This window comes from Strix aluco, chromosome 3 (assembly GCF_031877795.1).
Source record: "Strix aluco isolate bStrAlu1 chromosome 3, bStrAlu1.hap1, whole genome shotgun sequence".
Classification (NCBI taxonomy): domain Eukaryota; kingdom Metazoa; phylum Chordata; class Aves; order Strigiformes; family Strigidae; genus Strix; species Strix aluco.
In genome coordinates, this window is record NC_133933.1 from 67718767 (window position 1) to 67733428 (window position 14662).

Genomic DNA, 14662 nt, shown 5'->3' on the forward strand with positions numbered 1-14662 from the left:
TTCAACATAAAACAGATCATCGGTCCTACATACAGTTGAGAAAAATCGCATAATTCTGAAACCTGTGAAATGTCAGGATAACCGAAGCAGCATTGAAAGGCAGATGTCTTTAAAAATTAGTTTAACTTGCATCTTTTACTTAGGTTAAATTGCAAAAATGTATCTTATTTTCTTTTAATAACAGCTGACATCTTCACTTCTGTTCGTTTTAAGCACTGTCACAACCAGCAATCCTAAAATAAAACATGAAAATAGATGGAAAGGGCAGTGCTATGCCTAAACTCAGGGCATTTAAAGAATCCTGTATGCCGATATAGCTGTAAATTCTCTCTGGTTTTATTTTCCTTTCTCTTCAAAGGCAGAAATAATATAATTTTAGATAATCCAATTAAATTACCATTGATGACTGTTTTCTGTGCTTTTGCACCGTGTCCTCTTTTCTATATAATCCCATCAGTTGCAGCACCCTTATTTGATTTGCTACAGCCTGACAGGAAGAAATTTTCTATGGACTATAAATGAATTTTCTAATATATAATGACTTCCCTGCCAAGCTCTTCTGTTTATTTAGGACCTACATTAGTAAGTGACAGTATTTTGCTGAACCTCTTTTCTGGTTGGTATATGGCTGGGATCCAAATTTTGTTTTCTGGCTGAGTCCTGCACAGTACGAGAGAATCACGAGAAAACTGAGTAAAAATGGATTGGTGGTTTAGATGGATATTGATCTAATTTCTCCCAAGATTTAAAAAAAAAAAAAAAAAGGCAAGGAAAAGCATTCCAGCAGCAACTGTGCTTACAATTGCAATGCTGCACTCACATCCCTTATCCAGGGATTTCTTGCCAAGATAAATATTATCCCCTGTTTACCAGGTAGCAAGATGGGAAGGCAAAGTTATTTTGTACCTGGAGTGGAAAGACAGTGACATCATCTGGAGTAGACAGACCCCTGTCACCCTGACTTCCAGGTCTTTGTTCAAAGGCATATGACTTAAAGGGCTGTTTTCTCACAAAGCCTGACTCTTTCTTTAGTATTTCAGGGTTGGCCTGTCCTTGTGAGAACTGAATAAAATTCCCCCTGCAAGAGGGAAGTTTTCCAGTGCTTGCTGGGAATCACTGTCAACTGCCTGGCCAGGAAATTGCTAAAAAGGGGTTTAAGCAGGGAGAGGAGCTCCTGTGAAGCATTCCCGGGTGTTTGCTTCATGGTAACGAAAGGGCAGATGAATTCTGCCCTATTGTATCCTGGGTAGTATTTGTAATAATTCAAGCATCACTTGACTTGGTTGTAAAGGTTAGCTTTGTTCGGTGGTTTGTTTTCTAACAGCTGTTCCCATGGAGAAGTCCCTCTTTCACTCACAGAGAATTCAGCCTGAGTTAGAGAAAGAAACCTTGAAAAGACTTGAAAAACAGGCCAGAAAAGGCATGGAGGTGGGGAGGCAGGATATGAGTAAGGAGAGGTCAGCCTCTTCTCAGAGTGCCCAGGGCTCGCTTGCACAAAGCAGCAACATTCAGTAGTCAGGGACAGCCGTGTTTGCTCACTAAAACAAATTTTGAGATGTAGATACTTCTCACTGGAGAATAAACTCTCAAGGGTGATGCTTTGCTTTCCAGCCTCCTGCTGCTGACCCTTTTCCCCCATGAAGGACGGGCTGTTTCACTGCTGGTGTAACAAGGCTGAGCTCCCCATGCCTTTGTTCCCACTGACGCTGTGCTGTGCCCTTTGTAGCTGGGGGTTTGAAGCACTGGTAAAGACAGGTTGCAGGAGCAGGGAGGAAAGGAGTTGCGGGTAATCTTTGCTGGGAGAACAAGTGCAAATAGTGTCTGGGGGCAAGAAAAGCAAATGTGAGGACAATGTTCCAGCATAATGCCTCATACTGAGCAACATTTTTACTGTGTAAATAGCCTCCAACTAACTTAATGTATTTCAGTTGTAAGCTTCTTGAGAGCAAATTGTGTTTTGATTGCATGAGGCAGTTTGTCAAGCAATGAAGATGTTTGGTGCTAATGCAGTCAGCACAAAACCTACAAAGCCACAGTGCCTTTGAAAAGCTCTGTGCTCTACTTGCTGCTTCCCAGGCGTTGAGCTTACCTGTTTTTTCCATCATGTCCTGGAGTTAGAGGAGGTGCAATGTGGTTCACACTGTGCTGTGTACGTGCAGCTGAGGTGTAAGGCACCAGGCTTCCAATACCCAGAGGAAATTTCAAATCAGATTGAATGTATTTCAGCCTCAAGAAGCACCTAAGCCTAGCTGCGGTTACTCAGTCTGTCACTACTGCTTAAAGCAATGTGGCAGGAAAGGTTCTCACAATTTTTTTGCTTTATCTGCCCAAACTCTGACTTTCTTGAAAGGCTATTGTTCGCTTAAGACACTTATCAAAAACCTTTCATATCCATGTTCATAAGGATGTCTTTAATTACTGTAATGGAAAAGCACATTTAAAAATAATTTGTCAGTTGCTACTTACTGATTTTTCTGTTTTATGTGGAGGATGAAAGTACAGCAGGGGTGTCTGTTTTGTTTATTTGCTGTGTTTATTTCTAGTCAGACTTCTTCATGTATTTGCATAGCGTTGCACTGTTAATGGTGGTGTTAACCCTGAAGGTGGGCAAAAGAATCATTCTGTAACTAAGGACATGTGGAGACACAGGAAAGTCCTAGTGAATTAGCTAAAGATAGACAGGATTTCAAATTGTATTAGTCCCCCTTGCTGTCTTGATCCTAATTCAAAACATGCTAAATTTATGCAAATGTACTTTTAATAACTGTCTATATAGGGAAGTGATGTGTTTTTGCACTTACTTTGCACTGATGCACTTTAAATGCATGCTCTAACTTAGTTTTTCTGTTTTTCAGTGTGTGGAGAAGCTCTGTAGTCAAGGACTAACTTCCTCGGCTGCCCCCATGGTTGCAGTCTCTCATGGTGCTATGTGTGTCCTGCCCCTTGTACACCCATCTGGAGATCTACAGTCTCTGGACTCTGCAGAGTCCCTGCACTCCCTGCAACTCTGGGGACCACAGGGAGGTGCAGGGCAGTATCCACACATCCAAGGAATCTGACACCTGTCTCTCACGCCCCCCCCGCCCTTGGCCCCCTTACAGGTAATCTGATTAACTGCAGGATCCTTTGGATCCCACTCACCACAAAAAATATGCTCCTCGGGTAGTTAGTGACAGTGCAGATACAGCTGACAAAACCTCATTATTTTGGGTGGGAGAGAGAAGGGTTGGGAAATCTCACAGAGCCTAGTGGTCATTCTCAAAATGCATTTTACATGCAGTTTTGCCATAAAAGGGCATTACCCCAGATGGTAACCAGAGCTACTCTTTCCCTTCTGGTCTTGGGAAATGACCTCCCCTACCTGGTTGTGCGGGTGCTGGGACAGTATCCAGAGCAGAGCGATGGAGGCGCGACGCACGTCCTCGCTGCCAGATGCCAGGAGAGAGAGCAGCTTGGGTAGGATGTCCTCAGCAACCATCTCGGCCTGGAGGTCCACTGGTTTGGGAAAATGACTGAGGTCAGGGAGCTTCAGAGCACTGTGAGGAGGCATTTCGGCCCCAACTCAAACATCTGACTGTGCCTCAGTGATGAAATTAGAGGGGACCTTGGTTATAAAAATAATCCCTCATTTATTCTGGCTCCTTTTACCAGAGGATTAATACAGGCTTGAGAGCAGAACATAGGTTTGGGCACCCTTCAGTTTGTATCTGAACCTCAGCAAAAAGAAATGAGGGGAATTTTCTGAGTCTTTCATTGGCATAAGGCCCAGTAAGAAGGTGGGAGCTTCTGCTGCACAGACAGAAAGTCCTTCCCAAGCACCACCTATCTTTCAGAGTTATGGTTAGCCAGGGGGTATATCAGCCCTCCTGGCTGGATCCTTATGCCCCACTTGTCCCTGCCACCTCAGCGAGTGCTTTTGGGCACTTAAAAGGCAATGCCAGAGCAGCCAGCAGATCGAGCGGCAGTCCTAACAGGCCAAGCAGACCAGGGGTTTTCAGCCACGCCAAGGAGCAGTGCAGCAGTTCCTTCACTCCCAACTCTAGTATAACTGTGATTGCTTTCTAGATGAACAACTCCACCCTGAACCCTAGGGCTCTAGCGTTGAGCGTGCCAGTCCTCTGCTTTCATCTCCCGAGTATGCCGTAGAAATGGACCTTGAGCATTTTATTTTAGGTTTTTTTTAAGAGGATGACAAATGCTTGGGAGAAAATCATATTTAATGATAGACAGATTCACGCCTTCCCCACTCAAGCAGCAATTTCATGAGACATTCTGTCCTAATCAGATTTAATGCTTAGGAAACATGGAAGGAAGAAAAACTTACTAAGTTGGAAAGGCTCTGTGCATAAGAAGACCTCTGCTATCACTTTGTCCAGATACTTCCCCTCACTACCTGGGAGTTCTGAGGCAGATTTAGTTAATGTATACACTGCACCTCCCTCTTCCCTTAACATCCAAATAAAATGTAGAAAAGAGGGTATCTCTGCTCTTAATATGAAAGGTTCCCAGCCCACTATGCTCACTCTGAAAGGCAGAAAGACAAAGAAAAAGAAATAGCGTGGTTTGTTTATCTCCAAGATGTTGCTTACCACTGGTAGCCAAATTTCTTAGGCAAACACATGCCTGGCTTGAAACCTGCTTGTGCCAAAGAGAAAAAAAAAAAAAAAAAGAGAGAAAAAAAAAGAGACGTTTCAGTAATGCATGTTCTTGCCTACTGTATACAAAATAAATGTGACAACACTAGCAAGCTATTACATTATCTTCAGAGAACAAATTTGGGGACATGGGTTTTTTCCAAAGTTTTGATGAATTTTTTTTCAACCTCCACTAGTATCAGTCATCTGTTGTTGATGAGGAAAAGCCAATGGGGTTCAGATGTTTAGTTTAGAATGTCAGATAAGTTATAGGAAAATGGAGTAAATTTGTCTCATTTGCTTTGCCTTTTTTTCACCTCCCTCCTACACAGAATTTAAGGTTCCACCCTTTAAATCCTGAACTGTGTCTTATTGCAGTTTCTTTGGTATGGCTCCCAACAAAGCAAAATTTTCAATATGTTATTCTTTGAAGCCATACAGTCAAAGTTACAGATACCAAGAAAAAAAAAAAAAAAGTAGTATAATAAATGCTCCAGATACTTTCTGTCGCAGACACAATAATCAAAGATAGTTGAGAGCCTGGACAGAGCACTTCACATATGTAGTTTCAAGTTTAAAGAATACAGGCCATCCTAGTCTAAAGAAAGCAGTCAGGGTTGTGAAACAACTTTAGTGATTTCACTTCTCTTTCTCCGTACATTCACCTTGTAGAACCTATGTATCTTCTAATATATGTGTCTTTTCACATGGGAAAGGTACTACATAGGCATCTGTACAGTAGATAAGCAGAACTGTGCAAGACTGAAACTGGAAGCCCAAACTCTGATGCTAAACCTTTAAACAAAGAGAAAGCTACAGCTTTACCTTGTCCACAGAAGAGGATAGGAGAGAGATGAGTGTGCGCAGCAGGAATCTGTTGCTGTGTCTCAGCATGGCTTCGTGGTGCTGAACATTGGCTGCCACGTTGCTTAGGGCAGCACAGCTGTAATACTGCAGAGAAGCAAGAAAAAAGTAGAGAGGAGGTCACAGTGGTGACACGCTGAAGAGCATAAAAATAAATTGGAGAAATGCTCAGACTTAATGCTGATGAAAATAAAGTGCTTTTTCATCTTAAGGGTGTTTTATCGAGTAGATGTAATAACACACATCATTTTTTCCTCCAGGAGAAGCAATGCAATCTGCTATAGCTACAACAGCAATCATGCTGTGGCACTGTGTGTTGTACAAACCCATTAGGACCCTGGGTATTTGGGAATGTACTGTGCTGCTGCAATGACACTGCTGCTAGCACCTAAGTTAGGTCATCTGCATCTACTGTATTATATGTTTACATTCATTTACTCAAGCTGGATGTAGTCATTGACCTAGCGTGCCAGGAGATAATTTTCAAAGGATTTAAACATTAACGCTAGGGAGGATTATATATATTTGAGTATGTATTACTAGGAAGATATAATTAGAAGAAACAGGTTGAACTGCAGAGAAGGAAATTTTAAGATGAATCTCAGAGAAAGCTGATAACACTGAAACGGTTTGCAGAAAGCAATTCCAGAGGCTTCTTCCCTTCAGACATTTAAAAGAAATCTGAATAGAGATAACAAAACTGATGGAGAAAACAATCCTGTACTACTCAGAGGACTGAATGAATGAACTAGTGGATTTTAAGGTTTACAACTCTGATTCATAGTTTTTCATCAGCATACTTTTGAACCAAGACCAGTTCTCTGTCAAGTGTGCAGAATCACAAAGAGGTGTCTGTGGTAGGCATAAAATAGGAAGATTTCCCAGACATTTACAAGAAGAAAAAAAATCTTTGCAAGTTATGCCTTCTTAGAACACTTAGTAAAATTGCTTAGAGTGGAAGATCAAAGTTAGGATGCAAACAAAAACAGAGAAAGAGGCCTATCTGCAACGTGTCTGATGAGCTGACAGACACAAGAAGGTAACCACATAATAACTGTGTGCATGTGTTAGTGTGTGCTGGCAGATGCACTTCTGCATCATAAACTTTCTCCTGTGGAGCTAAACAAATTAAGAATTTTTAATATACATTATCTGACTGAGCTGAGTTTCACCAAGATGCTCTCACATGTTTCCCCACTTCTCTAGAGGAACCTACCCTCCTCTCCACCTTTTCATTTCTACATGCTGTGGTTTGTGCTCTCCTTAGAGTCACACTGTTAAGGGTTTAAAAATCTGACCTGTTTGAGCCATACCTGCACTTCTGAGTCAGAAGATTCCAGCAGCAAGGCAAGAACTGGTAGGGCTCCTTCCTTGCATAGGACCTGTTGGATTTTCTCTGACATTAAAAAAAAAAAAGGTGCTGTTAGTGTGTCTTTCCCCTTCTCTCCCTCTTATCTGGAGGCACCATTCAAAAGGAATACGCGCAATCATTGGATTCTAGAGAGTGGTGATGTTGTCCAAATGTATGCCAATCAGTGTGACTGGAGAGTATATAATTTAGAGCACGTGCAATATAGCAGTATGCAGACATTTTAGAAAAATGACTAGCAGGCTGTCTGATCCGTTAAGCCTTGAGGATCTGAAAAACCTCAGTGATGATATTCACCATGATTTCTGTATTTAAAAACCAAATTCTTTAAAAAATTCTGAATAATAAGAGAAGCGTAATAGCCAACTGTAGGAGTTCTTACCAACCGTTCCTTTCCACCATATAGAGGTAAGAGACATTACTCACGCCTGTAACATTTAGCTGTGTGGGATAATGGTATCATCTAGATAGGTGAGATTTAATGCTGGTTTGTTTCAGTTAATGTATGGTAGTGCACATATTATTTCAGAGGATCAAATACTGCTTTTGCTGAAGCTGATGGCAGATATCCCAGGAGCCTGTAATGCTTGGCCCATAATAGTTATATGTTCCATCTTCCAACATCAAGTTAGAGCTATAAGTGAAATGTTCCTAGAGTGTGACCTTGTTGGATAAGCTTCTGAGATTGCCTCAAAGTATCACCAAATGTGTTGCTAACTTTCTAGACCAAGTCACTTCTTTAACAATATTTTTTTTTCCTATTTGACTGATGATTTGAGTGCTTGTACATTAGCCCCTAGGGGTTGAAAATCAAGCCTTTCTATTTCAGTACTAGGCAAAAAAGGGTCTGTATTACCTAAAGAGAGGCCAAACTTAAATCATCAGCCTATGGTATCAACATGAATGCTATATGCAAAGGAAAATTTTGTTGCTCAGGTAGGCTTTTATTCTTGCCTTAACCATTTTGAATTATTCTTCTATCAGTGAGAAATTTTTCTACCAGCAACTTTAGATAAAACATTAGTGAGAAAGTACCTGATTGTGTGAGGTTGAGAATAGCACCAACTGCATTTTGTTGGACTCTAGGATCGTAGGAATTGGCAAGAGACAGTAGGGGTGTAACTCCTCGAGCAGCAGCAATAGCCTCTCGGTTGGACTCTGAAAAAGATGAAAAGATGGAAGGGAGGGAGGAAGGAAGGAAGGAAGGAAGACAGACATTGCCATGTTACTGTGAGCCAGGAGCAGGACAACTAGAAGGATTAGATTTCTTTGGCGTTAGCTTCTTTGATTCTTTTGTATATATGAAAATTTCTTTGCATGCTCAAAGGAAACTGTTAAAAATTACAAGACCTCAATGGGAAACTAACTCATGACTTCTGGATTAGCCATAGATCACAGCTGGTTCAATGCTTTTGTTTTGTGACTGGGATGATTAAAGTAAAAGGACCATAAGTCCCCTTAAACAGGTTAGCAAGGTGTCATACTTGTCTTGTACCCCTGGTATGTCTGATCAAGCTATTCACAGTGTGCGAAGCCAAAACTACATAATTAACTGAATTTAAGACTGAATTAATTTAGCAGGGTATATTTAGGGATGGTTTCTCTCTTTAAATGTGCCTGTGTCACTCCTTTGACCGCTAAACAATGAAGCAGTTTTTAAAGACAGAATTTGACTTAACTATTGGAATTTGAAAATATGCTTCTTCTCTGAAGTGGTGATGCTTCCTTACATGGCAGTGTATGAAGTTGTACAGTTGTATTCAATATCCTGGAGTATAAGGACAATTCAAAAAAGATCTGTGGAGTCCCTTGAGACTCTTGGATGAAAAACTGGGGAAAAAACCCCTATAATACTTAAATAATGCTATAAAATTAACTATATACTATAAAATACTATATAACATATTTATATACTGTGTATGTAAGTATACTACATATGATAAAGTTATACTATGGTATGAAATATAATATAATTCTTTTAAAAAATCTGCTTTTAGTTCTACTCCTTTTGTTTTGGACTTAGTGAAGGTAGCCTCAGCTGCACCGTATGGAAGAGAATCTTTCCATTATGTTCTTCCCTACCCCTCTACCATGAGGCCATCAAAACATTTGCAACAAATAACCTGCTGCCACACTGAGTCAGCTATGGTACTTGCCCATCTACTGTCTTATTTATATCTATACATTATCTGTATTTCTATCGTATAAGCATTTTAGTGGCATAATTTTGTAAAAATAAGGTGTTGACAGTGGTGTTCTTTGAAGCTGATGAGATTTAAATGGGAATTAGACCAATGAAGAATTCTCTTAATACTATAGTACTCTGCAGATTATTTTACAAAAGGAAAAAGCAAAGGCCATAGTCTACATCTTCCATTGTTTATATGAGACAAACTGCTACTGAAGACCACAGGAGTGTTAGTTGAGTATTGCTTCATTTATGTACATTTCTAGACAGTTTAAACAATGGCTAGTCTCAAGAAGTTTGCTGAGAGAAACATGAAGTAGAAGAAAGCAAGAAATATAAAGGTATTTGGTTGAGATAACTCTTCAGGTGCTAATTTAAAGAGTTAAGAGAACAAAGACATTATTTCTATACCTGGAGCCTATCTATACCGGGGAATTGACACACACAGATAATCCGGGATACTTATTCAAGTATAGTTCAGCCAGTATCAGTTCAGTATTCCAGGACAAGTCCTTTTCTGCCTTAATATGAATATTTTATACTCAAGGAAATACCTTTTATTCTGAAAAAAAAATACTCCAATTTTTGAGCAAAATAATTGTTCTGGGAAGAGTCATGTATTTAAAAATAGCTTTTACACATGGGATATTCTGGTGAAATATTCTAGCCACTTCTGTAAACAAGCCTTTCTCCAATCTAATCTGCCTGCATATTGTTCTTTTGTTTCCCCCAGCGGAAGCAGAAATTCTTTTGTGTGGCTCTGTTCTGGTTTCAGCTGGGATAGAGTTAATTTTCTTCCTAGTAGCTGGTACAGTGCTGTGTTTTAGATTTAGTGTGAGAAAAATGTTAAGACATGATGTAGATGTTGCTAAGTAGCGCTTATCCTAAACTAAGGATTTTTCAGTTTCCCATGCTCTGCCAGCAAGCAGGTGTACAAGAAGCTGTACTGACAGCTGACCTGAACTAGCCAAAGGGATATTCCATACCAGGGAACATCATGCTCGGTATATAAACCAGAGGGGGAGTTGGCTGGAGGGTGGATCACTGCTCAGGCATCAGTCAGTGGATGGTGAGCAATTGCATTGTGCATCACTTGTCTTTTCTTGGGTTTTATTTCTCTCTTTTAAAAAATTATATTGTTTTTCATCACTATTATTATTATTATATTGTTTTATTTTGGTTATTAAACCATTTTTATCTCAACCGATGAGTTTTACTTTTTTTTTCAATTCTCTTCCCCATCCCAGTGGGTGGGGGGAGGAGTGAGCAAGTGGCTGTGTGGTGCTTAGTTGCTGGCTGGGGTTAAACCATGACAGGCTCCAACTGATGGAAACTAGTGTGGTGTGATGTAAACTCTAATTAGTTGAGTAAAGAAGAGAGGTAAAATGATTAAGAATTCAGATATTGCCACTTCCTTCATTCTTTCACACAATGCACTCCATGAATATTTGTGAATGTGGAAGAGAACTAAAGGGATTACAAACATTTAGATAAAACTTGGACAAATTCTTTCTTCCACTTTCCCTTCTAGGGCAGGGAAGGGGAATCCTATACCCTCTTGTGAGAAAGCTTCTCAGGGGTGCATTTTCAGTCTGAAGATCTTCTGAAGAAAGCACTGGCCATGACAGAATATGAGCCATTGGGTGCTTCAGAGGTTTTCCTTCTTTAAAGAAACATAACAGTCTTGATTTGGAAAGGCTTCACATCCATGACAGCTCAAACAATTTTTCTGCCTGAGGGCTCAGAGGTGGTGGTCAACATTGGAAGCCTACAGTGGCAGGATGAGCACTTATAGCCTGTTTCGGAAGGAACTGGCACATGGAGATCCAGGCACCGCACTCCTGCCTGGGAAAGACTGGAGCACCTGCTCTCATCACAAGAGAGTGGAGAGACCACAACAGGTACCCACACAATGGAAACCTCTGTGACCAAAATATTTGTTTTTTTCTTTTCCCTTGGGTCATTCACTAGCTGACAAGTTCCCCTCTGCAGTCTGTTAGTGCCCATTATTGTGGGTTCACTGGATTTATTCATACATATGTCATTTTCCCTTATCCTTCTCTCCATTCTCATTCTAGTTTTGGTCAGATAATGCGGCTGAACACTATCTGTTTTGTCAACATATGACAGAATGGGTGGAGAAATCTATCTCACCAAGATGTGTAACTGTACTATCATCTCTGTAAGAGATGTGGCAGGCTAGATTATGTTTCTCTCCTGGACCACCTGTTTATCTAAGTAATACAGTCTCGCCACCGACGCCCCTTAGAGTGCTTTTAGAAGGGAACCATGTATTCAGATGCTACTCTAAAGTGGGGAAATCAATAACAACTATTCAAGCTGGGTTTGAATAACTCACCTTGAAACCTGTATTTATAGATTACATTTTTCCACTCTCTGCCATTTGTGTGCTCGAAAATTCTCCTGTCTGTACAACTTTGAACGTCTCTACACTCTGTGCATCCTCCTTGTTTAGCTTAATGCAGATGTTCAAGCCTCCCTAAACCCTTGCTGTGAGCATTTAGTTCTGTTCCTATGTACTTTGAAAAGAGTTCTTACCCCAGAACTGATAACTTTCACTCACAGATTGAAAAGCTGCAGATAATTGCAAATGTGCATGTGTCCTTTTGCTGTGTGGACAAATGCTGGTGTCAGAACAAACTGACCTTCAATTCCTTTTCATCTGAATAGGTTTGTTTGCTGTTTTTATTTTTGGCTATCTATTGCAGCAGTAAGTATCAGACAACCCAACTTACGTATAACTTGCAGTCACATTGCTAAACAGCTTCACTCTCTACACAGTCTTGCATGCTCATTGTAGCAGAATTAAGACATTACCATTCTTGGATTTAGAATTTTAGTCACCTTAAAGCTATCTAAGGATCCTCCTAATTTGATTGTGCTTCCATATTTATCTTTTTTAAACCACTCTGAAGCATGAATTGCTTACCTGAAGGACATGACTGAACAGAATACTTTTCTCAAGCAGACTCTTTAAGATATCAGAGTCTGTGAGTTAAAATTAAAATAAACTCTAGAGAATTGCCTCTTGCTTTAGTCTCATTGCTGTGGTAGCTAAATATAGTCTGAAAAAGAAATAAATGGATCCAGTCCATCTAAATCCTAGTTAAACTGGGACAGAAATCCTCAACACTGATCAGATCCCAGGCAGCAACCCAGCTTTGCAGGACTGCCTACCTCTATGTTCAGCAGATGCCTTCCTATCTACACTTTGCAAGCTCCTTGAGTGCAGAATTGGAAGTATTTGTGCTCAGAAGTACACTGTCACTTAAGGGAGTGTGCAAAGTCATTAGGTGACCATGCTCAACAGAGAATTAAGGTGGATTGGATCTGGAGTGGCTTAGGGTTCCCTATACTCTGAGTTAGCGACAGAGATGCCTAGAAGGGCAAGAGTGCCTTCAGGACTAATAAACATCCTTAGGTCCCCAAACAAGTCACTTCCTCTGTGGGCTGCTTAAAACAGGTGAAGGGATATTCTCTATGTAGATCTTCAGGGGCATAATTTCACTGACTATACACAAAGAAAGTCCTTCTAGTGCCAGGTACCTAAAATTTTAGCAATGCCATGCCTAATCTAGACATTTAAATAAGGCAATCTGCAATCCACACAAAGTAACATAGTATACAGATTTCTTAACCTGACCCTAGTAATTCGTAATGCTTAAAAATAAGTTTCAAACAGGAAAATGTTTAAAAACCTGCAAATAAAAAAGGTGGGATAAAATGCAAATCAGCACTTTCAGGTAGCTGGAACCTGCTTATACACTCCTCCTTCACAACAGAAATATTTAAATGAGAAAGTAACACTTTCAGCATGCTTCTCTCAGCCTTCTGGGAGATCTGATTGCAACTTCCCATACTGGAGAAGGGAGCTGGTGGAATGAACACTACAGGAAGGGAAATAAATGTTATTCATGGATTTTATACAGGCCTTTACACAATTTGTAGAGTAGAATTACACAGTTTGCAAAAGGTAGAATAAGCCAGACTAACCTGATAACCTGTGGTTGAGCTTATCTGTCTGGGTGCCAGGAAAATATCTATATCATGATATGAAATATGCACAGTTAAGCAAGAGAAGCTGGTGAAAAATGCAAGCAGCACATGATGGATAAGGAATTGACTAAAAGCAAGCTGGCAGCAAGTTTTCCTGAATGGGAATGAACAGCTGGAAGGAGGCTACAAGTGGAATTTCACAAAGACTGGTCTGTAGTTGGTTTTGAACTGGAAAGTTAATAGAAAGGTGTGAGTGCAGCACTGTCAATGTGGTGGAGGACTGGAATATCCTTTTACAAATAACAGACAAGTTAGAAGACTGAAGCAACAAGAAACAGAATGAAACCTTATAGCACAAAATGCAGGAACGTGCACTTGCAAACATTTGTTGCAGACCCTTAATTAATAGGTGTCTACTGGAAACAGCAGCAGAGGAGAAAGACTGCATGATTAAGTTAGCTGCAGGATGACAATATCACCATGATGCAATCACAAAAAAAAGCAAGTGTTATGATGAGTGTACCACAAAACATATTTCCCTGGATGCCACAATAAAAGACACAGGTGAGACCCCAGCTGAAATACTGCACATTTCTGGTGATCTCTCTTTCAAAAGAGATTAATTCAAAATGGAACTCCTGCAGCATCTATGTACATCTTGGGACTGTAACAATGCCTGAGGTCTGTGGTATCACAAAACAGCAGATGCAATTGCTATGTTCCATTTCTGGAACATATCATTTACATTCAGAAGGGATATGAAGATGAATGGAGAGCCTCACTTACAAGAGGAGTCTTAAATGAGCTTGGCTTTTTCAGTCTAGTAAAATGAAGAAGCCTCATCAGCATAGACATCAGAGGCAGAACTACTTAAGCAAAAACCAATGTAGACACTAATTAAGATAATCTGGTCATGAATATATTTAGGTTAGAAATCAGAAAAAGGTTTTTAATCATAAGAGAATGAAGGGCAGAAACACCAAGAAAAAGATCTTAACTAGAATCTCAAGAAGTTGAATTTATGATGTGGGAATACCAAAACTTGCTGTTGCATCTTATGACTCTTAAACCAATTGCAAACAGGTTGTTTCACCTTGAAATACGAAGTAAGAGTTGAACGAATTCACTGCAGAGGATAAAGGGAAAGAACAGCACACTCACCTGAAACAGCCAAAGTCATGGTGCAGGCACAGGAATTACACTGGACAGTGGGATCCTCTGACTCAAGCAGATCCAGAATTGGCTCAACTAAACCCATTTGGACAACTAATTCTTTGTCAACTATTCATAAATTCAAGAAAAAAGGGACAAACACAAAAGTAAACAGTTAATGTCTTTGTGAAAAGAATATATCTTCCTTTGACTGCTTTGGGGGTCTATATTATAATTATGCAAAATAGACCTAGGATGTAAAGAGCCTGAAAGGCACTCACAGTCCCTAGCTTGGTTTGCTTGATTCCTCTTCAACTCATGAAAGAGTGTAAGAGATGTTCAGAGGTTCTATTTCAGAAGGTCCCAAATATTTCTACTGGCAATTCTGTTTTCAAATATAAGGTTCTTTTTGGAAAGTGGAACTGCAGCTTTCCAACA

At 40.1% G+C, this 14662-nt stretch overlaps 1 protein-coding gene across 2 annotated transcripts in view; it reads right to left on the bottom strand.

Moving 5' to 3' along the window:
• The window catches only part of LOC141921076 (uncharacterized), a 34566-nt gene that overhangs the window by 7807 nt on the left and 12097 nt on the right, over positions 1–14662 (bottom strand). For both annotated transcript variants that reach the window (XM_074819014.1, XM_074819013.1), the window contains exons 5-10: positions 14234–14353; positions 7903–8025; positions 6812–6894; positions 5460–5585; positions 4590–4635; positions 3362–3495 (exon numbers count right to left, since the gene is read on the bottom strand). In XM_074819014.1, coding sequence (XP_074675115.1) covers positions 3362–3495; positions 4590–4635; positions 5460–5585; positions 6812–6894; positions 7903–8025; positions 14234–14353 — 632 coding nt within the window. The remainder of the gene's footprint in view (positions 1–3361; positions 3496–4589; positions 4636–5459; positions 5586–6811; positions 6895–7902; positions 8026–14233; positions 14354–14662) is intronic.